This window comes from Dromiciops gliroides, chromosome 1 (genome assembly GCF_019393635.1).
Source record: "Dromiciops gliroides isolate mDroGli1 chromosome 1, mDroGli1.pri, whole genome shotgun sequence".
Lineage (NCBI taxonomy): Eukaryota > Metazoa > Chordata > Mammalia > Microbiotheria > Microbiotheriidae > Dromiciops > Dromiciops gliroides.
Genome location: NC_057861.1, coordinates 679,303,100 through 679,329,885, shown reverse-complemented (window position 1 = coordinate 679,329,885; position 26,786 = coordinate 679,303,100). Strand labels below are relative to the sequence as shown.

At 42.1% G+C, this 26,786-nt stretch overlaps 3 protein-coding genes across 10 annotated transcripts in view; 2 read left to right on the top strand and 1 right to left on the bottom strand.

The window, feature by feature from the left end:
- NEK4 (NIMA related kinase 4) overlaps positions 1-4,760 on the top strand; it is a 34,524-nt gene extending 29,764 nt beyond the window's left edge. For 3 of the 5 annotated variants that reach the window (XM_043976632.1, XM_043976630.1, XM_043976634.1), the window contains 2 exons: positions 2,698-2,831; positions 3,277-4,759. In XM_043976632.1, coding sequence (XP_043832567.1) covers positions 2,698-2,831; positions 3,277-3,369 — 227 coding nt within the window. In that variant the 3' untranslated portion in view covers positions 3,370-4,759. Of the gene's footprint in view, positions 1-2,697; positions 2,832-3,276 lie in introns of all 5 variants that reach the window. The other 2 variants (XM_043976633.1, XM_043976631.1) reach the window with 2 other exon arrangements.
- A 2,051-nt stretch (positions 4,761-6,811) lies between these two features.
- Positions 6,812-10,771, bottom strand: SPCS1 (signal peptidase complex subunit 1). The gene is made up of 4 exons (XM_043972757.1): positions 10,387-10,771; positions 9,764-9,823; positions 9,605-9,691; positions 6,812-7,037 (listed from the first exon to the last, which is right to left on the bottom strand). Exons 1-4 carry the CDS (start codon positions 10,666-10,668, stop codon positions 6,912-6,914), a joined length of 555 nt encoding a protein of 184 aa, XP_043828692.1. The 5' UTR covers positions 10,669-10,771; the 3' UTR covers positions 6,812-6,911.
- Positions 10,772-10,957: 186 nt separating this feature from the next.
- Positions 10,958-26,645, top strand: GLT8D1 (glycosyltransferase 8 domain containing 1). Of its 4 annotated transcripts, none has more exons than XM_043972736.1 (11): positions 10,958-11,029; positions 11,904-11,951; positions 20,613-20,666; positions 20,752-20,850; positions 21,678-21,891; positions 23,746-23,863; positions 24,326-24,410; positions 24,550-24,662; positions 25,398-25,564; positions 25,665-25,777; positions 25,875-26,645. In XM_043972736.1, the coding sequence occupies exons 3-11, from the start codon at positions 20,651-20,653 to the stop codon at positions 26,063-26,065; spliced, it is 1,116 nt and encodes a 371-aa protein (XP_043828671.1). In that variant the 5' UTR covers positions 10,958-11,029; positions 11,904-11,951; positions 20,613-20,650; the 3' UTR covers positions 26,066-26,645. The 4 variants fall into 4 exon arrangements, with proteins under 4 accessions (XP_043828671.1, XP_043828678.1, XP_043828656.1 ...); XM_043972743.1 differs by lacking the exon at positions 10,958-11,029 and adding an exon at positions 11,206-11,261 and having other exon boundaries at positions 24,550-24,635; XM_043972721.1 differs by lacking the exon at positions 10,958-11,029 and adding an exon at positions 11,206-11,261.
- The last annotated feature ends 141 nt before the right edge of the window (positions 26,646-26,786 follow it).

Here is a 26,786-nt window from a genome sequence, read left to right as displayed (position 1 = left end):
CTAGGGTGTTCTCCTTCACTTCTGGCTTCCTTCAAGAATTAGGTTATATCCCACCTTTTGATTATTAAAGTTCAATGTGATACAGTCTAAGAGATCTAGTCCAAGCCTATCATTTTGTTGGTTGGTTGGGTTTTTTTGTGGGGTTTTTTTGTGGGGCAATGAGGGATAAGTGACTTCCTCAGGGTCACACAGCTAGTTAAGTGTCAAGTGTCTGAGGCCAGATTTGAACGGCTCCATTACTTCTTTTTTTTTTTTTTAAAGTGAGGCAATTGGGGTTAAGTGACTTGCCCAGGGTCACACAGCTAGTAAGTGTTAAGTGTCTGAGGCCGGATTTGAACTCAGGTCCTCCTGACTCCAGGGCCAGTGCTCTATCCACTGCGCCACCTAGCTGCCCCTGCTCCATTACTTCTTAACCCCTTGGGATTACAGTATATTTACATTATGTATATCTTATATGTATGTAGCTATTTGCAGGTTGTCTCACCCATTAGAATGTAAGTTTTATTTCCAAAGCATTTAGCACAGTGCCTCCCACAAAGTTAGCCATTAATACATGTTGATTGATTGATTGATTGATTGAGGCTTCTTTGGAATATAAATTCACCTCCCTGATTTACTTGAATTTGTGTGTGTGTGTGTGTGTGTGTGTGTGTGTGTGTGTGTGTGTGTGTGTGTGTGTGGCAATTGGGGTTAAGTGACTTGCCCAGGGTCACACAGCTAGTAAGTGTCAAGTGTCTGGGGTCGGATTTGAACTCAGGTACTCCTGTTTCCAGGGCCAGTGCTCTATCCACTGCACCACCTAGCTGCCCCGATTTACTTGATTTTTAATTGAATGTATTAATAATTTTCCTAAAGTGAGTAGGGTTTAGTAATTATTTCTGGAAGCATTATAAATAAGTGGGGCTACTATGTCTTATTTGTGTCATTTCTGTCTGACTCACAGATGGAACCTTCTGTAAATGTCTCCCCCTATTAGAAAGTGAGCCCCTCAGCTGGGTGGTGCAGTGGATGGAACGCTGGCCTTGGACTCAGGAGAACCTGGGTTCAGGTGTGACCTTGGACACTTGACAATTGATGGCTGTGTGACCCTGGGCAAATCGTTTGACCCCGGTTGCCTCACCAAAAAACAAAACAAAACAAAAATTCTTCACAAGAAATTCACAGAAGATAGGGCTGAACTGAATATGAAGGGATGATATCTGTAAAGCATTTGTGTTTTGTTCTTTGTAGGGCAGACAGGGTGGGGTGTCATGTCTGGAGCTGGATTTGGGCTTGGGGGGCCTCCTGGGTCCAGGGCTGGTGCTTTGTCCACTGTGCCACCTAGCTAATCCATGATGACATCATTAAAATAGGGTTGAGGTGTAGGAGGAATAAACTGAGGGAGGGAGAAGGGGAGAGATGGTCTGGGGAGAGGTATTTCACATGAAGGAAACAAGAAGAAAGCTTATGGAGGAGAGTAGAAGAGGGGGAAGGAGTTGGGGAGTAAGTGAACCTTAATATCATCAGAATTGGCTCAAAGAAGGACTAACCTACATACTCAAGTAGGTATAGTAATATACTTTTGCCCTGGGGGGAGGGAGGGAGAAAAGGGGGGGGGAGAAGGGAAGGAGGAAAGGGCAGATTGGGGGAGAGAGCAGTAAAAAGCAAAACACTTTCAAGGAAGATGAAGATGTTCTGCATGACTGCACCAGTATGACATATTGAATTGCTTGATCTCATAGGGAGGGTTGAGGAGGGAGGGAGGAAGAAAAACTTAGAACACAGAATTAGCTCAGGGACTCCGATCTCACTGGAGTGGGCTCATGGAGGGAATAGCTTTCATACCCAGTTGGGAGGAGCAATCTATTTAACCCTGCAGGAAAATAGGAGGGGAAGAGGACAAGGAAGGAAGGGTGAAAAAAGGGAGTGCAGAGCGAGGGAGAGGATAGTCAGAAGTAAGGCACCTCTGAGGAGGAATAGGTAAAAAGAAGATAGAGTAAATGTCATGGGAAGGGAGTGGGATGGAGGGAAATAATTATGATGATTGATTATAATGGAAAAATGTATGGTACCTACTTTGCTGGGCTTTTGTGAAGAAGATTCTCTGTCAAGCTTAAGGTTGATATAGAAGTTGTGATGAACAGGATGCTATCGGGAAAACCTGGAGAGACCTACATGAACTGAAGCGGAGTGAAATGTACTGTATACAAAATAACAGCAATAGTGGGGGATGATCTGCTGGGAAGCATGTGGTTGTTTTCAGCAAGGCAATGATCCAATGTAACCCTGAGGGACTTATGAAGATTGCAGCCCATATACAGAGAAAGAACTGATAGTATCTGAAAACAGATGGAAACACATAAAAAAATTTTTTTTTCATTTCCTCTTTGACAATTCCTTAATCTGAAAAAAAAAGAAAGTGAGCCCCTCACAAACAGGCCTTATTTGTATCTTGAGTGCTCAGCATAGTGCAGGTACTTAATATATCTTTTTTCCATTCATTCAATAAGGCATAAAACCATTTGTGTACAAATGTCCAGTGTGAACAAAGATCAAGTATAGATCTCTATAAATTATACTCAGTAAGTAGAATGTAGTAATTCATTAAAAGTGAAAGTATTTTTTATGGCTAACTTAACAAGAGAAACATATTCTATTCTTCTTGCTATGGAGTTCATGTATTAAGGTTATTATTGCCTTTGCCTTACTATATTTTAGCTGTTGTATCTGGTTCTGAAAAGATCAGAAGAATGATTGAAGTTTTGAGAGCTGATGTAATTCAGGGGTTGGGAGTGAAGCTTTTAGAGAAAGTGTATGATCTCATGGAAGAAGATGATGAACTGAAGAGAGAGGTAAGTATATAAATAGCTCTGGATGGTCTGCTCAAAGTTTACATAAACTTTTAGTGCAGTGTTACCCTGAACTACACTCTCTCTTTCTCTCTCACACACACACACACACACACACACAGGAAACCCCTGGGTGAGGAAACTCCCTCTATCAATGTATGTTGGCCCTGAATTTGGAATTTATAGTCTTAGAGTTGTCTAGAGCGCTGTCTAAAGTGATTTGCCTTGGGTGACACAGCTGATATATGTCAGAAGTGAAACTTGAAGCTAGGTCTTGCTGACTTTGAGGCCAGCTTGCTATCTACTGTGCAACACTGCTTCTCTCTGTGTTTAAAAGTAAAGCTGTCACATTAGCTTTTCATACTAATTCATTCCTAAAATTGGTGGGTTATATTTGTAATAACATCTAGCATGCACATTTTTCATGATTTTTCTTTGTTCCACACAGGTACGTTTGCAGGAGCATTTGGGTGAAAAATATGTAAATTATAGCATGAAAGCTCGACTTCTGAAATTTTTTGAAGAAAATGTGAATTTTTGAGCACTTATCTAAGCTTTTGTCAGAACTGAAAACCTATTTTTAAACATGTTTTTTCCCCCTGAAAGGATTACCTCAACCAAACATGTCAGATTGGTGGCCATTGAATTTGGCTGTGCCAGTCTTTCTGGGATTGTTGTGTTTTGCAGGAGTGTAGAAATGGATATGAATGAGTGCTGTGGAAACTGGTTTACGAAAAGGGTTTTGTTTTCTTTTTTAATTAATAAATAGGTACCACATTGTGGGAAGAGAAAAATATTTCATGTTTTATATGAAACTTGTTCGGTTAAGCAGCCTGAAACCATTGTGTATCTAGGATTTCTATTAAAATAGTGAAAACCTACCAGAGCAGTGCTATCAGTATAAGAGCAGGGGTTTTCTAGGTGGTTACAACAGTGTAACAAACTACCAAAACAAATGGTTTTACATAATATGCCTAATCATAAGCATATGGTGGTGATATTAGGAAACACTACAAAGATAGCCGATAAATTGAAATCAGTGCATGATCTTTATAGATTTGAAGAATGGAGCTGTACATAATTTTTTATATACTTAGAAAAGTTTAAAAATTAACATTTAGTTTGAACAAGATACTTGTGGCTTATTTATTCAGTATATATTTATGTACTGGCTTTGTTTAATTCATTTTTTCATCAGCCAAAACATCTGAGTACTAATTCCTTTTGGAATGAAATAATTTGTAAGTAAAATCCAGGTGCTTTTGAGCTGAATTTGAGGCATTTTATATCTCTTGAAATAGAGAATTCAGCTTCCTTGCATAGTCTCCCTTCTTATTCTATTTGGTTGCTTTTTTTGTATCATGACATATACTGTCTCTCCACGTTTTAAAGATCTACTGTGTATATTTTAGGAATTTTTTTTATAAGACATAAAATTACCACAAAGTAAATAAACAGCATTTTGTAAAATAAATTTTGTTTAGTAAATTTTTGGTGTAGTGGGAAATGCACAGGACTTGGATCAGAAGACTTTGGTTCAAACCCCATTTCGGACACTTTGTAGTCATATGGCCCTCACCCCTATCAGTTTCCTCATTTACTGTAAAAGAGATACTACTTAAAACTATCTACCTCGAAGGCTTGTTGTGAGGAAAAACCTTTGTAAGCCTTAAAATTCTATGTAAATGGAAACGGCATTAGAGAATATTGACTTGGAGACATTTTTCTTTTTTGTAGGTTTTGAAAATTACTTGAATGGTATAAAAGACATTGAAATACTGCATTCCCTTCCAGTTCTACTTTTTTCTTAACTGGGCCTTTGTAGAGTCTGCGATATTAAAATGTGGGTTTTTGTTTCATGGATATGACAACTTGGCTTCTTTTAGGGACTTGAAACTAAGTGGTGTTAAATTATGTTGGATTTTATTAAACTACAGCTTAGTGAGAATCCGAGGCCGATTTGCAAGATGGTGTTCTTTTAAATACTTTTATACTTTATACAGCACAACTCTCTGACATGAATGACCTAAATTTTACTAATAGTACTAGTCCTACTGTCATACAATTCAGAGAAACTATGGAGGAAGCATTATAGTGTGATAAAAAGCATCAGATTTATTACTAGCTGTGTGACCCTAGGCAAGTCACTTAACCCCAATTGCCTCACTTAAAAAAAAAAGGCATTTGGAAGGAAATGGAGAACTAGGCATAGCTGAATCCATCAATTAGCATACTATACTCTTTTTCTGTGTACTTGCTGCTACAGTAAAACTTCCTTACGAAATTTGTCACATCTACATCTTAGCTTCCTTATCATATTTTAAAAATTAAATTGAAGTAGATGCTCTTAAAGGTGCTTTCCAGCCCCAGACACCTAGCTAGCTCCTACAACTCTTGGCTTTTGATGATTTGTTCATTGTAACAATGTCTTTGTTAGGTTTACATGGGAGAGTTAAGGTTACGAATTTTCAGTTTCCTGGAGGACCATTCCAGCTCCAGCATTCAGATTGTATCATCTACTTCAACCTTCTCACCATGAAAAGAATCTTTTCTCCATCCTCAAGAGGTAGTCACAGCCCTTCTTTTAATGCCAGCATAGATGGAAAGCTCCCTGCCCTGTGAGGACTGTTGTTCTCTTTCAAGACAAGTGTAGTTTTCTTATATGGAAATGACATTTGCCCACCTAGAACATCTACCCATCGGGTCTCAATCTAGCTTTGGTGACTGTAGAGACTATTTTCTCTTCCACAATTCTTCAGATACGTGAAGACAGCTGCCTCTTCCTCCAGGTCTTTTCTTCAGACTAAACATCCTTAAGTCTGACAGACTGCATACATCTTCCCTAGCATCTAATGCACTGCTTTGCACAAAGGTACTTAATAGGTGTTTGATGCAAAGCTATTTAAAAAAAAAAAAGGTGAAACTATGTACAGACACTTCACCATGCTGATTACTCTCTAGCAGGCTCTCCAATTTACCATTATCCTTTCTTTATTCTGTCAAGAGAATCCTTAGTCCATTGCCGGTAAGATGACCTGAAGCTGTTCAACTGAATTGTTTCTGTGACTTTTAAACCTTCCTGTTCTTAGCTTATTACTTTAGAACCCAATATTGCTATGGCTGAAAAACTTAAGAGGTTTTGTTAGGTTTGATTTAAAGATTTTTATCATAGTATAAAATACATTACTTCGACTTTCCTAACCATTAGCTTATTCTTAAAAAGAAGTTTAACTATGTCTTTATTTTTAACTGTCCATTCCTTGTTAGTTTGGACCCCATCCCATCCATCTACATGCTGCTCCCTGGAATAAGCTTTCTAATTTCTCTAGCTCACATCAGAGAGAAAGCATGGATGCCACACCTTCTATATGTCAGCAGCACAGGTTGATTAGCAGTTAGAAATGCACTATAAAAGCAGAATATTCTAGTAAGTCAGAGATCCCAGAATCCCACTTAGTTAATGCTCAGAGTAATTTAATTAGTTTTACTGAGAATGACTGCTGATCATTTAAAGTTACTATCATTTACTACCTTTTGGGGGAGAGGGAGCTACATGTTAACACAGATTTTAAAAAAAAGTTTTGTTTTGAACTGTCAGCCATAAAAATGGTGTCCCAAGTCTACTTTCATTCACAAAAACAGTAACACTTAATAAAAAGTGCTTATTATTCTTGCCTACTACACAAAACACCCTTTAATCCGTGTATTATTGGAGTAGCTTTGTTTTATTGAAAAAACACAGCATAGAACTGTTTTAATTATTCCAAATGGAGTATATAAAATAGTTCATTCCAATAATCATCTATGAAATAATAGTGGGCTTCAAACAAAGAACTCGCACATTTTTAAGGCACATTCTGTATGACAAGTACTTTTCTTTGCTTTAATTCACAGGAAATTTATGAAGCCAGTAGCCAAAAATCTTTATGAACAAACCCAATTGTTTTTAGTTAACAATAGATAACAAATTCTAAGCACAGCTCTGCAATAATGATGTAGGTAGTTTTATTTTGTGTTTTGGATATGACAAATTGATTCTGCAAAGAACAGAATGAGTATTGTAAGGCTGAGCCATGTGATGTTTCAGTTATTTTTAGGATGTCTTTTTATTTTTTTCTCTCCTGGTTTCTTGTCTTCTGATCCTGAGTCTTGAACAGGGAGCCATTTGAGAGGGTGTCGGCGATATATGGGCCACGGAGGAAGTGTCAGCTTGATGAGAGGAGGGAGAAAATGTATACCTTATACAACAGCCACATGTCCAAAACAACATCAGTCATTGGTCTACAGTGTTTCCTTACTAACTTATAACTGATTCCAAGTTCCTGTTTTAGAGAGACATGAATGTGGACCTCAATAAGGCCTAAGAAGAAACTCGTTTTGATGCCTTCTTGACCATGATTATTATGGTAACTGATTTTCTATTCTAACACCCTCTCTAGGACCAGTTCCAAACCCTTCTCTTTTCAGCTTCCTCTACCCACATCTCAGCAGAAGCTATTCATTGCCTTACACTCTTCAGAGAAAATATTAGTTGTTCATTATGACCTCCCTCTTCTCCCCTGGACATCTTCCATTTCCTTAATTCCAGTATGTGATGAAGAGATGGCCCTTTTCACCAACGCCAACCCTTTTACTTGTACATTTGATGCCATTCCCTCCTGTCCTCTCCTATATACTGTCCTGACTCAATCACCACCTTCTCAAATCTTTAATCTCTTCCTCTCTCCTGGGTGCCTACAAACCTACCCTGGTTTCCCTGTACTTTTAAAAAACAGGGGCAACTAGGTGGCACTGTGGATAGAGCACCGGCCCTGGATTCAGGAGGACCTGAGTTCAAATCCGGCCTCAGACACTTAACGCTTACTAGTTGTGTGACCCTGGGCAAGTCACTTAACCCCAACTGCCCTGCAAAAAAACCCCAAACAAACAAACCCAAACCTCATTAGGCCTTACCACTGGCCCTTTCACAATCATTCCTAGAAAAAGATTTCTAGATCCATTCCTTTCACACTTCCTCTCCTCAGAAATGTGCAGAATAGCTTTTCATTTCATCATTCAAGTGAAAGTACTCTTTTCCAGGTTACCAGTGATCTCTTATTTGCCAACTACAATTTGATGGCTGCTTCTCAGTCCTCATTCCTGACAGTGCTAACCACTTCATCATCTTGGATACTTTCTCCTGTCTGACCACTCTTTTTCCCGTCTCCTTTGCCTCATCATCATTCATAGCCTGCTTCTAACTGAGTATATCTCAAGGCTGTGTTCTGGGCCTTCTTAAATCTCTATATGCTTTCACTTGGAAACCTGATCAGCTCCCAGTTTAATGATCATCTCTATGCTGATGACTCCCAAATCTCTATATTTTTAAGCCCTCACCTCAATCCTTATCTCCATGCCGACACTAACTGCCTACTGGCCATTGTAAATTGGTCCCAAAACCAACTTCCACTTCTCAACTTCTCTACCTCTGTTGAGGATCCCATCATCTGTCTCATCACACAGGTAGGCAACCTTGGTATCATCCTTGACTCCTCGCTCCACAAATCCAATCGGAACACCTTATATCTGTCCTATTCTTTCTCTTCACAGGGCTATCATCTTAGTTAAGGCCCTCAAACATCCTGTTGGCCTACTGCAACAGCCACCTAACTGGTTTCCTCACTTCATCTCCCATTCTTTTTTTGTGTGTGTGTGAGGCAATTGGGGTTAAGTGACTTGCCCAGGATCACACAGCTAGTTAAGTGTCTGAGGCCGGATTTGAACTCAGGTCCTCCTGACTCCAGGCCCGGTGCTCTAACCACTGCATCACCTAGCTTCCCAACTCCCTAGTTGCTACTGCTCTCCCCACCGCCTCCCCATTACCTTTGTATTTATTTTACATATACTTATATGTGCGAGTCACCACGAGTACAATGTGAGCACCTTGAGAACGAGAACTTTCTCATTTCTGTCTTTGTATCCCCAGCACCTTAAACAATGTCTGGCTCACAGCAGGTGCTTAATAAATATTTGCTGATTGATTGTAAAAATACAAACACTTTCTAAATGGTAAGAAAGAAGCATTTTATAGCATTAGTCTCCCCAAGAGACTGATCCATGTGCTCGGAACATGCACATTTACCTATGTCCTATTTAAACTGCATATACACACATACTTATGCCTAAATAGTATGCAAGGTGTTCTCAGGCACTTTTCTTTGGTATTTGAAGTTTCTTCTATATGAGCTGTCCCTTCAAAAAGCACATAAGCACTGGGGATTCAAAGGCAAAAGTGAAAAAAGCCACTGTCTTCCAGGAGTGAAGAATCTCTCCTATCCAGGGGAAACAATGTATACATAGATAAACTTATTCAAGATAATTTTGAGGGAAAGAAACCCCGAGAAAGGCCTCAGGTTAAAGAGGGCACTTAAGCTGAGCCTAGGTGAGGGAGGAATGAATTTGAGGTAAGAGGAACATCCTGTACCAACCATGGGAGAGCCCTAAGGCGGGGAGAAGGGGGGAGGGAGGTGGAGCAAGGAGAGCAGGAGAAATCCTTCCAGGCCCGTCGTTTAAAGAATATTATCTAGGGTAGAGCTAAGTCTGGTTTGTTGCTTATTCTGATGTACAGCACAGCATCCATGTATCAAGCCAGGCCGATTATACTATCTTAGAATGACAGTAAGCGGAAGGCGGCCAGTACCCAATTTCATCTTACACTCTTCCATCAGTGCTACTAAATTCACAAGTTATTTAACAACCAGTACAAGAGGCCCAGGATCCAAGGAGGCATTTCTTACCAAGCATGAAAAAGCAAATCCAGCCATAACAATATAGACTGTCCAACCAAACTGTTCAGCCACATATCCATAGATAAAGCCAATTACCTAGAAGAGAGACAGGTCTTATTAGGAAAAGCTATGCTGAGGAAAGCAAAATAAATGAAGATGTATACTTACTGCAGAAAAAAGGATGATGCCCTGAAACATCTGTTCAGCTAACTTCTGACCCTTGTAATCCTATAGGAATAACAAAAAAAGAAAAAGAAAAGTGAACCATTTCTTCAGTAACCCTTCATTTCTACAGGACATCTTCATTTTGGATCTTTTCCCAGCTGAGCCAGCTTTCCAGCCGGGAACCATTGGGAATTTGGGGGTGGGGGGAAGAGGAAGCACAAACATAAATTAGAAGTTGTCCAGGGTAGCTGATGTCAAAGGATTAAAGTGGGGTGAGAGGGGGTAGTTAGGGAAGGAAAACAGGTACCTGGAAAGAGCAGGCACACTAAGAGGTCCAGAGAACTGCAAAGTGAACTGAGAGCATTATAGTCGAAGGAAGAGTAAACCCCAGAAACTGAAGACAGAAGGGAAGGTGGCGGGGCCAAGTGATGTGAGGAGAGAGGAGAGAGAAAGGATCCCAGCTTGCTCCCTGGATAGTGCCCCCAGACACGCGAGGGGCCTTAGGAGACCTCAGAGCGAGCCCCCCGCCGGCTCCAGTCCCCAGAAGAATGTAAGCGGCTCGAGGGGGGAAGCGCTGGCTCTCGCTCTCCACTCGGGGGAAGAAGTGCTGCAGTGAGCGCACTCACCATCTGCGTGGGCAGGGAGCTCAGTCCGTCCAACATGACTGCCTTCGGGGGCAGGCGGCGCTGCACGGGCGCCGAGGAGCTGCGCTTTGGGGATCTGGAATGGGAACGACTGGGGTCGACGCTGGAGGAGAGGCCCGACGGCGGCGGAGGTAGGGGCAGCTGCAGAGGCAGCAGATTCTGGGTTTGGGGCCGAGTGGCGCGGCCCGGGTGCGCAGAGAGCTGGATCCCGGAAGCGGATGTCCGCACCGCGCAGGCCTGCCCGCTCGGCCCGCCCCGCCCCATTGCTAAGCCACGTGTGCCTTCGGGGTTGACTTGGACCTGGCGCGTCTGCGACGCGGTCGCCTGTTGCTGGGCCTGCCGGAGGGAGGCATTGCGTCCTCGGGGAGGAGTCGCCGTCAGTGCCGACCCCAAGCGGGGTGCTGCAGCCCCGGCCACCGGACTCGATCCTGAAAGCTACTGGGCGGTCCAACGGCCAGCAGCTCGCGTCGCGTCTCCATGGCAACGGGCTCTTCCCCGGCCGCGAGGACCCCCTGCAGTGTAGGCAGACAAGAACTCTGCCTGCTCGGGCGGGAGCCCCCTTGCTGCAATAGTCGCAGTTGCCGTGGCTACTAGGGGTGAGCGGAAGAGTTCAGGGATGTGGCAGGTGAGGGATGGGCACGGCGAAGTCCCTCCTTTTGGATTAAGAGGGGAGGAGAAGGACGGGGTCTACCAGGCAGTGTTCAGGACAGCCCCGAGTCCTTCCGAACGGCGAGCCACCGTCTGCCGGCGCTGAGGTGGCGGGGGCTGGACTTTGTGCGCGCGGGGCGGGCTGGGGCGGGTCCAGGCTCTGGGGGCGGGGCCGGGCTTGATCTCGAGGGTAGCTGCTCAGGTCGCAGGTGAGCCTGTGGGGTAGAGAGACTGGGTTCCTGGGTCATTCTAGGACGCGGGTCAAGGGGCTGTGGCTAGAACGGGACAGACTAGGAAGAGAAGGCTGGCATCGTTACAACCTCCTCCGCGGGGTTCAGGAAGCCCCCCACGTCGCCTGGGCACCCACAGGGAAGGGATTCGTGACGTCCGGGGAACCCCCGGGAACGGCTAGGCTCCTCTCGACCCCACTCCCGACCCCACGAGCATTCCCGGTTCCCAAGGGAGGGCTCGAGAACCCTCCTCCAACCCAGGGAGGCGCCCACCCCCGCACCCTTCCCGGGAGGTTCCTGGGCCTTGGGTAGGCTCCCCACCCACTGGTCCCTCCCTGGGTTTAGACGTCCGGAATGTGAGAGCTAGAACCAGCGATCCCCTCTTGTCTTCTTGTCCAGCCCCCGCTCCCCTCCCCACTGTATAGCTGGGGAAACCGAGGCCCGGAGAAAGGAAGTGAATTGGCCGTTTCTGAAAGCCCCACACTGGGGACCTCGGGACGTCAGCCTCGGACAGGGGCCCCTAAAGTCCAGCGCCAAAAGCCTTGATACGCTCCAGAGAGGCCCCAGACCTCACCTAGATGTCCTCCCATCAGTCAAATGTTCTCTCTTGACCCCCTACAGATAACTAACTGTGTGACCCAGAGCTTTGGCACCATTACCTGGAGACAGGTAAGTCCCATAAAGTCCTTAAAGACACAGATAGCGCTGTAAATAGTGTGTTCTCAGCTCGTCCGAGTGACATCTCCGTGTTGAAGGAAAAGGAAACCTTGGTGTGGTAGAAAATACTGGTGACTGCCGTATCAGCGGCATGACCCAGGAATAGTCTTTGAGTTCATTTCCTGGGTTGAAAAATAATAGTGTTTGTGCTACTTGCATTTTTTTTTGGTCGGTCAATGAGGGTCAAGTGACTTGCCCAGGGTCACACCGCTAGTGTCAAGTGTCTGAGGCTGGATTTGAACTCAGGTCCTCCTGATTCCAGGGCCGTTGCTTTATCCACTGCGCCTGCAGCTGCCGCTGCTACTTACATTCTAAGGAGCTTCATTACATACAAGCGAAGTGTTACCATAGAATTAATTGCCTTTTTGCGTAGCCCATCCAAAATTATATTCTAAAATTAAATGTACAGACCAGTCATTTATAATGCTTCCAATATTGAAATGCTTCATTGAAACATAGAATTGGGAAAAAAAAAGATACTGATTTGCTCATTTCTTGGGAAGCTATATCTTTTCTAGCAGTGGAATTTTGTTTTGTAGCAAATTTCATATGAGGTACTCAGTAAATGTTTGCCAAATGAAAGAAACGATAAATATTTATTAAGTGCCTACTATCTGCCAAGCAAGCAGTTAAAGTGGAGACGTCCAGGTCTGGAGTCAGGAAGACTCATCTTCCTGAGTTCAAATGTGGCCTTAGACCAGCTGTGTGACCCTGGGCAAGTCGCTTAACTCTTTCTCAGTTTTCTCATTGTGAACAGAAGAGGAAATGGCAAACCACTTCTTTGCCAAGAAAACCCCGGATGGGGACACAAAAGAGTTGGACCCAAGTGAAAAATGCCTAAACAACAAAAAACACGCCAGACATTGCGCTATAAGTACTAAAGATACAAAAAGAGGCTAAAGACCATCTCTGCTCTCGAAGAGCAGCTCACAGCCTAATGGAGAAGACAACACGCAAACACACACACACACACACATAAAGGAAGCCAGGGAGGTCAGTAGGCAGAACAAAGGAGGGAAAGTGTGTTCTAGGCATGGAAGACAACCAGAGAAAATACCTGGAGCTGAGAGATGAAGTGTCTTTTCCATGGAACAATTAGGCCAAAGAGTATGTGTCAGGGAGTAAAGTGTAAGAAGACTGGAAAGGTAGGAAGGATTTTGGATGCTAGAGCATTTAGTATTTGTTCCTGGAAGTGATAGGGAACCACTGAAGTTTATTGAGTAGGGGAGTGACATGATCAGACCTGCACTTTAGGAAGATAATTTTAGTGACTGAATGGAGAATAGATGAGTCTTCGGAGAGACCTGGGGAAGCAGACCCACCAACAGGCCAGTGCCGTGTTCAAGACAGGAGGTCATAAGGGCCTTCACCAGAGTGTTCTCAGTGATAGATGATAGAAGGGAAGGATTTGAGAGCCTTTGCAGAGGTGAAATCGACAGGCCTTGGCAACAGCTTAGATATGGTGTGTGAGAGATAGCGAATCCAGGATAGCTCCTAGGTTGTGAGCCTGAGGGACTGGGAGGATGGTGTCGCCCTCAACAGGAACAGGGAAGGTAGGAGGGGAATGGGATAGGGTTTGGGAGACAGATAGTGAGTTTTGTTCTAGACATCCTGAGTTTAAGACATCTATTAGACATCTAGTTTGGCATGTCTGAAAGACGGTTGGAGATTTTGAGATTGGAGTTCAGCCAAGGGATTGGGGCAGGAAAGGTAGATTTGAGAGTCATCAGCATAGAGATAGTCATTAAATCCATGGGAGTGGATGAGCTCGCCAAATGAAGTCGTAGAGAGAGAGGAGAAGAGGGGCCAGGACAGAGCCCTGAGGGACACCTGTGGTCAGAGGGTGTGATCCGGAGGAGGATCTAGCAAAGGAGACAGAGGAGGGGTCAGATAGGCTGGAGGAGAACCAGGAGAGAGCAGTGTCCTGGAAATCTAGAGAGATAAGAGGGTCCAGAGAGGGTCCAGGAGAAGAGTGATCAACAGTGTCAGAGCCTGCAGAGAGGTCAGGGAGAATGAGGACTGAGAAGAGGCCACTGCATTTGGCAGCTGTGAAATTACTGGTAAGTTTGGAGGGAGTGGCTTCGGTAGAATGATACGGTCAGAAGCTGGACTGTAAAGGGTTAAAACTAGTGTAGTTGGGAAAAGGTAGAGGAACCTATTGTACTTGACCTTTTTGAAGAGTTTGGTGACAAGAGAAAGGACAACAATTAAGGATGGAAGGACAAAGTAGTAAGCACCTACTATGGGGAGAGTGTGCTTCACAAATACTTCATTTGATTCATTCCCCCCTCCAAACTACCCTGGGAGGTAGATGCTATTATTCCCATTTTGCAGATAAGTAAACCAAGACAGACAGGGGTTAAGCGACTTGCCCAGGATCCTACAGCCAGTAAACTGAATTTGAACTGAGGTCGGCTTGGTTCCAGGCCCATGCTCCAAGCCATTGCGCCACCTAGCTGCCTCTTCTAGTCATGAGATAAATAATCTTATTCTGACTTTCCTAATAAAAAAAAAGAGGGATGGCATACATCCATCCTCTCCTCTGTCTTTCTTCTTCCTGAGCCTTTTGTGCCTGTTTGTGTTTTTTTACTTTTGGAGGTAGTCTAAGAGTTGCTCATTTGAGTATTGAGGATAGAGCAAGGGATGGGTCATGGACCCTTTGGATAGTCTTGTGAGACTTATGCACACCTTTTTAAAATCATGTTTGTAGGGGGCAACTAGGTGGTACAGTGGATAAAGCACCAGCCCTGGATTCAGCAGGACCTGAGTTCAAATCCAGCCTCAGACACTTGACACTCACTAGCTGTGTGACCCTGGGCAAGTCACTTAACCCTCATTGCCCCACAAAAACAAACAAACAAAAAAAAGAATGTTTGTAAATGTATAAAGAAAATTACATAGGATTACAAAGGAAACAAATAGTATTGAAGCAATTATCAATATTTTTAAAAACAAACTCCTGGACCCCTGAAATCTCTCTGTAGACCCCAAGTTAAGTGCCCCTGGTGTTGGGGAAAGTCAGGAAACCTAGGTGACTTGAGTTCTCTGAGCTTCAGTTTTCTCATCTATACAATGAATATAATATTTGCATTTTTCAGCTTCTCTGGGTTGTTGGAAGGATTAGGTAGTTTGATTTCAAAAGCTCAGCTTGATTTTAAGTGGTTAAGGTAGGTTGAGTCAGCTTTAGTAGAAGCACACATCATGATCATTGCTGTCACAGAATCAAATCAAACCAAATTAAAATTATTGCCTAGCCTAAATTATTACACCCAGTTGCATCATTTTTTGGTAGGCAGGTTTAAATTTCTTGTTCCTATGATTCAAGTTTATAACCGAAAGAGGTACCTTTTGGGGGGCAGCCAAGTGGCGCAGTAGATAAAGCACCGGCCCTGGGTTCAGGAGAACCTGAATTCAAATCTGGACTCAGACACTTGACACTTACTAGCTGTGTGACCCTGGGCAAGTCACTTAACCCTCATTGCCCCAGAAAAAAAGGAAAAAAAAAAAGAGGTGCCTTTTCACCTAATTGGTTTAGGCTTTCTTATATTCAAAAATCATTCTTACTATTGGGTGTATTTTTGCCTTCTGTCCTTTTTTCATTCTCTGTTCTCAGACCTCCAGCTGGCCTCTATTTTAATATATGGACATGTTACCAATGTCTCTTTTATTAGTTCTAACTATATATATTTACAAATAGATCGTTCATCTAATTGAATATATTTCTTCAAGCATTTATTATGCACATATTATATAGACCAATCATGGTGCTGGGTTCTAGGGATACAAATAAAATATTGACATAGTCCCTAAACCTCAACAAATTTATATCTTTCTGAGGAATGCAATATTTTCGCATTTAAGTAAATAACAGGATATGTACAAAATAAGTAGAAAATAAATGGTGGTAAATTGATAAATGGGGGGCAGCTAGGTGGCGCAGTGGATAAAGCACCGGCCCTGGAGTCAGGAGTACCTGAGTTCAAATCCGGCCTTGGACACTTAACACTTACTAGCTGTGTGACCCTGGGCAAGTCACTTAATCCCAATTGCCTCACTAAAAAAAAACCAACCAAACAAACAAATAAATTGATAAATGGTCATGGGATGTGAGCAGGCAGTTTTCAGAGGAAGAAATCAAAGTTCTCAATACATGAAAAAATGTTCTAAATCACAAGTTAAAGAAATTTCAAACAACTCTGATGTATCACCTTGAACCCATCAGATTGACTAAGACAACAGAAAAGGAAAATGCCAAATGCAGGAGGGGCTATAGGAAAATAGGTATACATTAGTATATTAGTATACAGGTGAAACTATGAACTAGTCCAGCCATTCTGGAGAGCAATTTGGAAATATACCTCCAAAGCTACTAAATTGTGCTATCCTTTGACCCAGGCTACCACTACTAGATCTATGCCCCAAAAAAAAGAGCGAAGAGAGAAAAAGACACGAATAAAAAAAAATTCATAGCAGTTCTTTTTGTGTTGGCAAAGAGTTGGAAATAGAGCATACCCATAAATTGGGGAGTGACTGAACAAACTATGATATATGAATATGATGCATTACTATCATACTGTAAGAAATTATGAAGGGGGAAGTTTCAGAGAAACCTGGGAAGACAAGTATGAACTGATGCAAAGTAAAGTGAGCAGAATCAAAAGAACAATCTACACAGTAATAGCAATACTGTGAAGACAATCTACTATGAAAGACTAAGTAACCGATCACCAGAATGATCCACTACAATTCCAAACGATTTATGATGAAACATGTTATCTGGCTTCAGAGAGAGAACTGATAAGACTCAGAGTACAAATTGAAGCACATTTTTTTCTTTCTTTTTCGAGAACATGGCTAATGTGGAAATTTGTTTCATATGACTTAATATTTGTAATGGGTTTCGTATTTCTTGAGTTCTCAGTGGGATGGGGTGGAAGGGAGAATCTAGAACTGAAAATAAAATTAAATAGTGTGGGGGGAGGGAGAAAAAGAGAGAGATGGATGGATGATGGATGGGTGGGTGGGTGGGTGGATGGATGGATAGGTGGATGGATGGGTGGATGGATGGGTGGGTGGATGGATGGGAGAGGGAAACAACCAGCATCTGTAGAAATCAGGAATGACCTTTTGAATGAGGTGGCACCTGAGTTGAGCCTCAAAAGGCGCTAGTGTTTTCAGGTGCTACAGATGGGCGAGGAGAACATTCCAGGCTTGAGGGGCAGATATGCAAAGACTCAGACAAGAGGTGGGATATTGTATACAAGGAACATCAAGTGGACCAGTTTAACTGGAATGTAGATTGAGGGAGAATAATTTTTAACAGATTAGAGAGATAGGCTAGAGGCAGACTGAAAGACTTTAAACAACACACCAGAGGAGTTTGTATTTTATCTTGGAAATGATGGGAGCTACTGAATTTTCTTCACCAAGGGAATGACATTGTCCAACTTATGCTTTAGAAATGTCAGTTTAGGGGGCAGCTAGATGGCGCAGTGGATAAAGCACTGGCCCTGGATTCAGGAGAGGACCTAAGTTCAAATCCAGCCTCTGACACTTGACACTTACTGTGTGACCCTGGGCAAGTCACTTAACCCTCATTGCCCCGCAAAAATAAATAAAAAAATAAAATAAAATTAGAAATGTCAGTTTAGCATCTGTATAGAAGATAAATTGGAGAGAGAAGAGACAGGCTACAAGGAAACCAATTAGGGGTCTATTATAATAATCCAGTTTCTGATTTGAGTAAAGCAAGGGTTGAAGATGGGAGACATTAAGATTGAATCAGCAGGGGGCAGCTAGGTGGCACAGTGAATAGAGCACCGGCCCTGGAGTCAGGAGTACGTGAGTTCAAATCCGGCCTCAGACACTTAACACTTACTAGCTGTGTGACCCTGGGCAAGTCACTTAACCCCAATTGCCTTACTAAAAAAAAAAAAAAAAGATTGAATCAGCAAAACTTGGAAACAGATTAGCTGTCAAAAGGTCAGGTTGTGAACTTGGGTGACTGGAAATGGTGATACCCTTGACAGAAATAGAGAAGTTAGTAGGATGGAAGGGTTTAGGGAGAAAGATGACGAGTTCTTTTCTTAATACTGATTTTTCCTGACCTCTCTCTAGCTTTTGACACTGTCCATTACCTTCTCCTTGTTACTCTTATTTTCTCATGACACTACTCTCTCCCTTCTCCTCCTATGTATGTGACTGAACCTTCTCAGACTTCTTTGCTCTAGGTCATGCCCAATAACTATCAAAGTCCCATGGAGTTCTTTCTGGACCTTCTATCCCTCTATGCTATTTCGTTTAGTGATCTCATCAAATTTCATGGAATCAGCCATCTGCTGCCAGTTCTCATTTTACTTATCCAGTTCAAAACCCTCTGCTGACCTCCAATAGCACATATGCTTCTGCCTTTTAGATATCTTGAACTGCATGTCCTGTAGAAATCTTAAACTTAACATGTTCAAAACTGTCCTCTCCAACCTTTTCTATTGCTGTCAAGGGCACCACCATGTTTCCTTCCAGTCAGGCTCACTACCTAGGTGTCATACTCGGCTTGTCACTGTCTCTTATTCCCCTAGAGCCAATCTGTTGCTAAAGTCTATTTTACCTTCATATATCTCTTACATGTGTCCCCTCTTCTCCCTGTCACTGCCATCACTCTGGGGCAGGCCCTCAGCACCTTATACCTGACAATTGCTGTAGCCAGCTGGTTGGGCTGTCTGTCACAAGTCTTTCCCCATGGCAACTCATCTTACACTCAACTGTCAGTGATCTTTTTAAAAATATGACCCTATCACCACTCTATTCTTCTTCTTTTTTTTTTTTTAGTGAGGCAATTGGGGTTAAGTGACTTGCCCAGGGTCACACAGCTAGTAAGTGTTAAGTGTCTGAGGCCAGATTTGAACTCAGGTATTCCTGACTCCAGGGCCGGTGCTCTATCTACTGCGCCACCTAGCTGCCCCGTCACCACTCTATTCAATAACTATATATGACTCCCTATGACCTTCAAGATCAAAAAACCTTTGTTTGGCTTCCAAAGCCCTTCATAGCCTACCTTCTCCCCCACTCCCAGTTTTTCAGTATTTTTACACCTTTCTTCCATGATCCAGTGATGCTGGCCTCCTTGTTTCTGAACAAGTCATTCCCTCTCCAGACTCCAGGCATTTTTCACTGACTGTTTCCCCATGCCTGTGATGCTCTTTCCCTCTTCATCTCTACCTCCTGGCTTCTTCCAGACCCAGCTAAAGTCCTACCTTCCACAAGAAGCCTTTCCCATTCCCCTTAATTCTAGTGCCTTCCCCATTTATTATTGCCAACTTATCCTGCATATGTCTTGTTCATACATAGTTGTTTATATGTTGTCTTCTCCATTTAGATTGTGAGCTCTTCAAAAGCAAGGACTGTCTTTTGCTTTTGTTGTTTTTTATATCCCTAGGGATTGTCACAGTGCCTTGCACATAGCAGGTGCATAATACAAGTTTTTGGCTGCCTGGTTTTGTATATGTTGAGTGTGAGATACCTAGGAAACATTCAGGTGGAAAATGCAGCAGGTAGTTGGAGATGTGGGCTTAGCGCTTAGGAGTGAGGAGTGGGCCAGATGTAGATTTGGAAATCATCTGCGTAGGAATGAGAATTGGGTATGGGGCCTTAATGAAATTATCAGAGTATGGATACAAGAGAGTACCCAGGGGTCCCTGGGAGTACCCGTGTATATGAAATCACACAAAAGATACTGAGTGGGAACAGTAAGATAGGAAGAAAAGTACCCCAAGAGCTTATGATAGATTGCTAAGGGATAAATGGTCTCTTCACTTCCAAAGTATTTTACTCATATTCTTGTGTTTATCATGTATTGCCCATGTTGTTATTTGTGAGCAGGTCTTATTTCCCCAACTAGTCTAAATTAAGAGCTTCATGAATACACAGTGCTGTTCATCTTCCTATCTCCAGCCAAGCCTGGCATAGATCAAGTACTTAACAGGTCCTCAATATTGAAGGGAATTCCATACATAAAAGCAACACACAAACCAGAAACTCCATCTTCAGCCATATGATAAGCTGGTTCCAGAAATGTCATCAGTTCATAAGGAGGAGATAGCATACTTTGTGAATCTAGGTATAACAGCACCTGGCCTTTTTCTGAATTTACTTTCCTCCACCTCTACCACACCTTCTTCTACTCCTCCATAATTTTTTATCTAATTCTTAAGTTGATCTCCTTTCCTCTGATGGGTGGGGTTTTTTGTTTGTTTGTTTGTTTTAGCACTCCAACAAAGCCTAGACCATAATTACTGGCCCAGCCCCTGGTATTTAGTTGGGTGAAAATTTCCTGAAAGTTGACAGGACAGATAACAGAACTAGGGGACTTGGAATTTTAAGGTAAATATAATATAGCACCAAAGAATAATGCAAATTGCTTGATATTGAACCTGCTTTTATTTTTTGGTTGACCTAGCCATTGGAGCAGCACTTCAAGCTTATACTTGGACATTTGATCACTCCTAGAAATATCAAGGGTTGGAATCTTTACTTCTGAACTTAATGGAAATGCCACCATTAAATTTAAGTGTTAGGGCTAAGTATACACAACCCTTTAATGTTTTTCTCTTGTAGGTTTATGAAGTGACCCTCTTTTAAGGCTGAAAGGGAACATGTCATTCCGTAAAGGTACATGTTTTCTCCAAGTTGTAGCTTTTTGGAATTGGTTTAATAACAAGGATGACATTTAACATTTTTTTCCTTTTTTTTTTAGTGAACATCATCATTCTAGTCCTTGCTGTCACTCTCTTTCTACTTGTTCTGCACCATAACTTCCTTGGTCTGAGCGATTTGCTGAAAAGGGAGGTCTCAGGTATAGTGACCTTATTGGTCTTAAAAGTAAATCACAACTCTGACTACTATTGTTTTCCACTGCTATAGTGGGTTAAAAGAATGATAAATGTAGTTCTGTAATCTTTTATTTCCTATATACCAAGTTACTTCTACAGAAGAGGGAGGGGAAAGGAAAAGGAAACTTTTGTTTTTGTAGATAATCTTCTAGACTGGAAAAAAAGGAGGTGCTCTCACACTGTTCACAGCTTTGGTTTTGTCATCTTTAAAATGGTGATGTTACATATCTCATATTGTGAGGAAAGTGCTTTGCAGATCTTAAAGCACTACCTGTGTATTAATAAGGATAGGCTTGTTCCTCAAATCTGATGGCCAACATTGGCTTACAGCAGAAGGATACCCCCCAGCACAATTTCAGCTTAAACAAGCCAGTAAATTGGCTTTCAAGTCTACTGAAATCCCCCATCCACATCCCTTTTCCTTTAGAATAAAAAGCCAGAGCAAAAAACAAAGATGAGGGGCAGCTAGATGGCACAGTGGATAGAGCACCGGCCCTGGATTCAGGAGGACCTGAGTTCAAATCCGACCTCAGACACTTAACACTTGCTAGCTGTGTGACCCTGGGCAAGTCACTTAACCCCAATTGCCTCACAAAAAAAAGAAAAACAAAAAAACAAAAATTAAAAAGCAAAAACGAACAAGACAACTGTAGCAGATTGCAGAGAGGATTTCTGGCATTTTACCATTTCTATTCCCTGTCTTTCACACTTCTCTATTTCTTGGGTTTTGTATCCAGTGGTATTGGACCATACTTGTTACCCTTTATCATTGCCTTTCTGACCTCCACAGATCCAAATCTTGTGGGATTTCAGCCACTGGCTTTTGTGCCTAATGCTCCTGAAAGCTTGATCTATAGGAGTGAAGAGGAGATTCCTGTAGTTATTACAGCATCTGAAGACAGACTTGGGGGCACAATTGCAGTGATGAATAGTATTTACCATAATACCCACTCCAATGTGGTTTTCTACATTGTTACTTTGAATGATACTACAGACCATCTCAGGTAAGCTCCTATTTCGGTTCTTGGTACTGTGCTGCAAGAGAAGAGTCATCTGGAAGGCCACACCACCTACTGCAACTTATGCAGGCATAAAAGATTACACTCGAAGCTGAGGTCCTAAGATAAGAGTTTTCTCCTAAAGAAAAACTAAGAGCTCATCTGGGTTGGAAAATTTTTTACTCTTTTACTCTGTAAAGGTAGCTGTTTCTAGTTCTTTCCTCACCATAACACTGTAAATGTCACACAGTGCTAGGATACATTGCAAAATAAGGAGGTGGAAGCTCAGATACGTGGCTCACCCATAGTGTCACAACTAGCCTTTTAACAGGATTCTCAACCCTCCACTCTTGACACTGCCATAAGCACTCTTTACAGTGATGTTTGGAGGGTTCTTTCATTCCTATCCTTGCTGCTCCCCCACCCAGACCAGAAACAAATACAGCATTAATATATACTAATATATTGCATGTACTGAGTACCCAAAGCATGCTATAAACTAGTCATAAATGTAGGCAGACACTTTTTTGGGGACTGTAGAGAATTTTACACCCCTTTTTCCTGACTCAGCATATTTAGGAGGCAGTGTGTTGAATATATAGAGGAAGAAATTAATCAGTAATTAACACTTTGATGGATTTCCTTTCTGCCCCCACCCCAAGATTTTAATAGATTTTTGTCTGTTTTTACATTGCTTCCATTTCTTTCTGTACCTTTTCCACTCTCAGAGCCACCCCTTAAAGTTTTCAGCAAAACTGATCAATACATTAAAAAAAAAATTGCCACGTGATATTCCATACCCATGGGACCACTATTCTATCCCCTGTCATCTCTGCAAAGAAATAGGAAGAGGAATGTTCTTGTAGCTCTTCTTTGGGGCCAAATTGGTTCTCTGCAGTTTTAAATTTGATTGTTCTTTTCACTTACATTGTTATAGGCATTGTCTATGTTGTTTTCTTGCTCAGCTTACTTCACTTTGCATCATTTCATGTAAGTTTTTTTACTTGTTTATTTTATATGTAAGTTAACATGCTTCTCTACATTCATATTTATTTGCCTTTTCTTACAGCACAGTAATGGTCCATTATGTTTATGTACTACAAATTTCACAACCCCTGCCCGCCCCAGAAAAAAATTTTTTAAAAAAAATTTTCAGATAAAACTGAAGTTCTTGTTTTAGAAGAAAGTGAGACCTAAAGAGGGAAAGCTACTTGACCAAATTCACTTGGGAAGTCAGTGGGGGAGTGGGACTAAAGAAAAACTGGTTTTCTCAACTCCAGTGCTGTCCTCAGCTCTACAACAGAGTCCCCTTGCATGGCTGTGTGCCCTTGGATCAGGTCTCAGAGCTTATTCTGGCTAGATTTCCCTTTTGGGGCTTGTCACATTTTATACTCAGAACCTTGCAGATGGGTTTACTGGAGGAATCTGCATGTCTTAGCGTTGCATTGACTCTAGTAACATGCAATAGTTGAACTCCAGATTCACGGCATCCTAGATCTAGAGTTGGAGGGGTCGAGGCTTAGGGAGGTGTCGCCCCAGGTCACATAAGGTACTGAGCGTCAGAGATGGGATTTGAACTCAGAGCCTGCCTCAAGAATCAGTGCTCTTTACCCTTTACCATGACACTTCCCTTCCTATTAAGCATACTTTCTACATGAGAACCCCTGGCACTTTCTCTGGGCTCTAGACCTCTTAGAGGTAGGTAGATAGAATACTCTGTCCCCTGCACAGGCTCCTTAGAATGCACACCAAAATGCTTGGTACTAAGTTGCTAAAGAACAAGACGTATCTGATTTTGATTGAAACATGATCATTTACATACTAAGACTGACATGACATTTGGTGCTTTACCATGGTCAGATCCTGGCTCAATAGTGGCTCTCTGAAAAACATCAGATACAAAATTGTGGATTTTGACCCTCAACTTTTGGAAGGGAAAGTAAAGGTGGATCCTAAACAGGTGGACTCCGTGAAGCCAGTGAGTACTATCCATCATTTGTATTTGGAGAGGCCTGAAGTCAGTACACAATAATTACTTGTGGGGTTCACATGACAAAGGGGTGGTTGGAGCTTTTCATGGCAGTATAAAACTCTAATGGAGTTGCTAAAGGCTATGTATATGTACATACATGTATACAAACACACATAACTTGTAGTTATGTGTTTTGTTTTGGGTTTTTTGGTGAGATAATTGGGGTTAAGTGACTTGCCCAGGGTCACACAGCTAGTAAGTGTTAGATGTCTGAAGCCGAATTTGAACTCAGGTCCTCCTGAATCCAGGGCCAGTATTCTATCCACTGCGCCACCTAGCTACCCCCCACACATAACTTGTTATGACTGGATCCTTCAAACATGTTTATCTAGCTCTCGAAAACTAGAGCATTCTATTAAAGTGCTCTGTAAATGTTTACGAGCTATCTACATTTTTTTCTTTTAACAGTTAACCTTTGCAAGATTCTACCTGCCTAACTTGGTTCCCAGTGCAAAAAAAGCAATCTATATGGATGATGATGTAATAGTACAAGGTACCTTTCCCCCCTCACATTTCATTTTAAATCCTTAGGACACTCTATTGTTAACTATGGGGGGAGGGGGGCGGGGCAGGGAGAGACTCATTTTCATTGAAACCTTGGCCTCTTTTGAGGCATTTTTTTACTCTTCCAGGTGATATTCTTGCCCTTTATAACACACCTTTAAAGCCTGGGCATGCAGCAGCTTTCTCAGAAGACTGTGACTCAACTTCTGCCAAAGTTAGTGTCCATGGAGCAGGGAATCAGGTGAATCAGCCATCACATATAAGCTGAATGGTAACTGACGGTGCTGTTTTGATATACACACAGCTTTAATTACTGAGACCAGTGTCAACAAAATGGCCATTACCGGAGCCCTAAGCATAACATTCCATGTCCTTTTTTGCATTTATGCTGCTCTCCAGACTTCAAAAACTGCCATCACAGCTGTGAAAGTCTTTCACCCGGGGGCAGCTTAGGTGGCACAGTGGATAAAGCACTGGCCCTGGATTCAGGAGGACCTGAGTTCAAATTCGGCTTCAGACACTTGACACTTAGTAGTTATGTGACCCTGGGCAAGTCACTTAACCCACATGTTCGATGAAAAAGGCACAAAATGGGGTAGGAATGAAATATTTTGTGTCTAAGAGCATCAGCAATTGCCTGGGGGGGGTCATTCCTTCCTCCTTGTTCCATTTGAGGCTTGACTACAGTATTTTAACAATGTAGCTGTCAATTATACTGATCATCTTGTTCCCTTTGTTGGTTGGGTCAGTGATTGGTTAACACAAAAAAACCCTCTCCGTTTAAAAATTAAACTGTGGGGGGTCAGCTAGGTGTGGTGGATAAAGCACTGGCCTTGGATTCAGGAGGACCTGAGTTCAAATCTGGCCCCAGACACTTGACACTTACTAGCTGTATGACCCTGGGCAAGTCACTTAACCCTCATTGCCCCACAAAAAACAAACAAAAAATTAAACTGGGTTTTAATTCTGTTCACAGTATAATTATATTGGATTTCTGGACTATAAGAAAAAAAGGATTCGAAACCTTGCCATGAAAGCTAGCACCTGCTCTTTTAATCCTGGGGTTTTTGTTGCAAATTTAACAGAATGGAAACAACAGAACATTACTTATCAACTAGAAAAGTGGATGAAGCTTAATGTAGAGTAAGTAAAGAGATAAGTTATTAAGAATTGTAGTGAACATTAAATTAATTCAACATCCGGGGCTTATGGTACTTTAATGGCTTTTTGTTTGTCCATCTAGAGAAGAATTATACAGTAGAACACTGGCAGGCAGCATCACAACACCCCCCCTACTTATAGTGTTTTACAAACAACATTCAAATATTGACCCCATGTGGAACGTCCGACACCTTGGTAAGTAATCAAACTTTAACACTCATGACACCAGGCATAACTAACAATTTAATTGTTAATATGTGTTTGTCTCTATATTTTGTTTTGTTAATGGAAGGCTCTAGTGCTGGAAAGCGATATTCACCTCAATTTGTGAAGGCTGCCAAGCTACTCCACTGGAATGGACACTTTAAGCCATGGGGAAGAACTGCTTCTTATGCTGACATTTGGGAAAAATGGTATATACCAGATCCAACAGGAAAATTCAGCTTAATCCGAAGACACGGAGAAATTCCAAATGCAGCATAAAATTGAATAGAGACTCTACCAATATTTTCTCAGGAAACACTGAAGTGCTAGTTGGGAAATGTCTTCCATAGGACGTTGAGAACTTGTGTGTGCAACATGGGAAAACTGACTTAGACTCAACTGTTAGGAAATTTCTCCTAAGTTTTCTCAATGATAATATGAAAACCAATTTATACCTGCCTTTACTTGAGAAAAAACAGAGAACTCAACCAGCAGAAGTGAATTTCCTTAGTACTGACGAGCCATTTTGCAGTTAGCTAATGGTGCTATTTTTGTTCTATTCCTGTGACCTGTGGCTTTGTATATGACACTACTCTGCATGAAACCCACTTGAAGCATATTTACATTCTTTTATAACTTAGTTTTAAAAATACACTACAATTATGGTTTTTCTTTTCTTCCAAAAAGCTATGTCTCCTAATTTTGTTGACTTAGAATCCCCCTATACCAAATCATTATTTAAAGATAGTTTTTCATCTTCTTCTAAAAATAAAGTTGAAAATACATTTATTTTCAAATTATCTATTTTTCTGTGTTAAGAATGAATCCGTTAAGGGGCAGCTAGGTGGTGCAGTGGATAAAGCACTGGCCCTGGAGTGTCAGGAGGACCTGAGTTCAAATCCCGCCTCAGACACTTAACCCTTTAGTAGCTGTGTGACCCTGGGGAAGTCACTTAACCCCAATTGCTTCACCCCCCACCCCCCAAAAAAGAATGAATCTG

Coding starts and splice junctions, on each gene's coding strand:
- SPCS1 (XM_043972757.1), bottom strand. CDS start 10,668: ATGGGGCGGGGCGGGCCGAGCGGGCAGGCCTGCGCGGTGCGGACATCC. Junction 9,824..10,386: donor GCTCCCTGCCCACGCAGATG/GTGAGTGCGCTC, acceptor TTATTCCTATAG/GATTACAAGGGTCAGAAGTT. Junction 7,038..9,604: donor GATTTGCTTTTTCATGCTTG/GTAAGAAATGCC, acceptor CCTCTCATCAAG/CTGACACTTCCTCCGTGGCC.
- GLT8D1 (XM_043972736.1), top strand. Junction 21,892..23,745: donor GATACTACAGACCATCTCAG/GTAAGCTCCTAT, acceptor TACCATGGTCAG/ATCCTGGCTCAATAGTGGCT. Junction 23,864..24,325: donor AGGTGGACTCCGTGAAGCCA/GTGAGTACTATC, acceptor TTCTTTTAACAG/TTAACCTTTGCAAGATTCTA.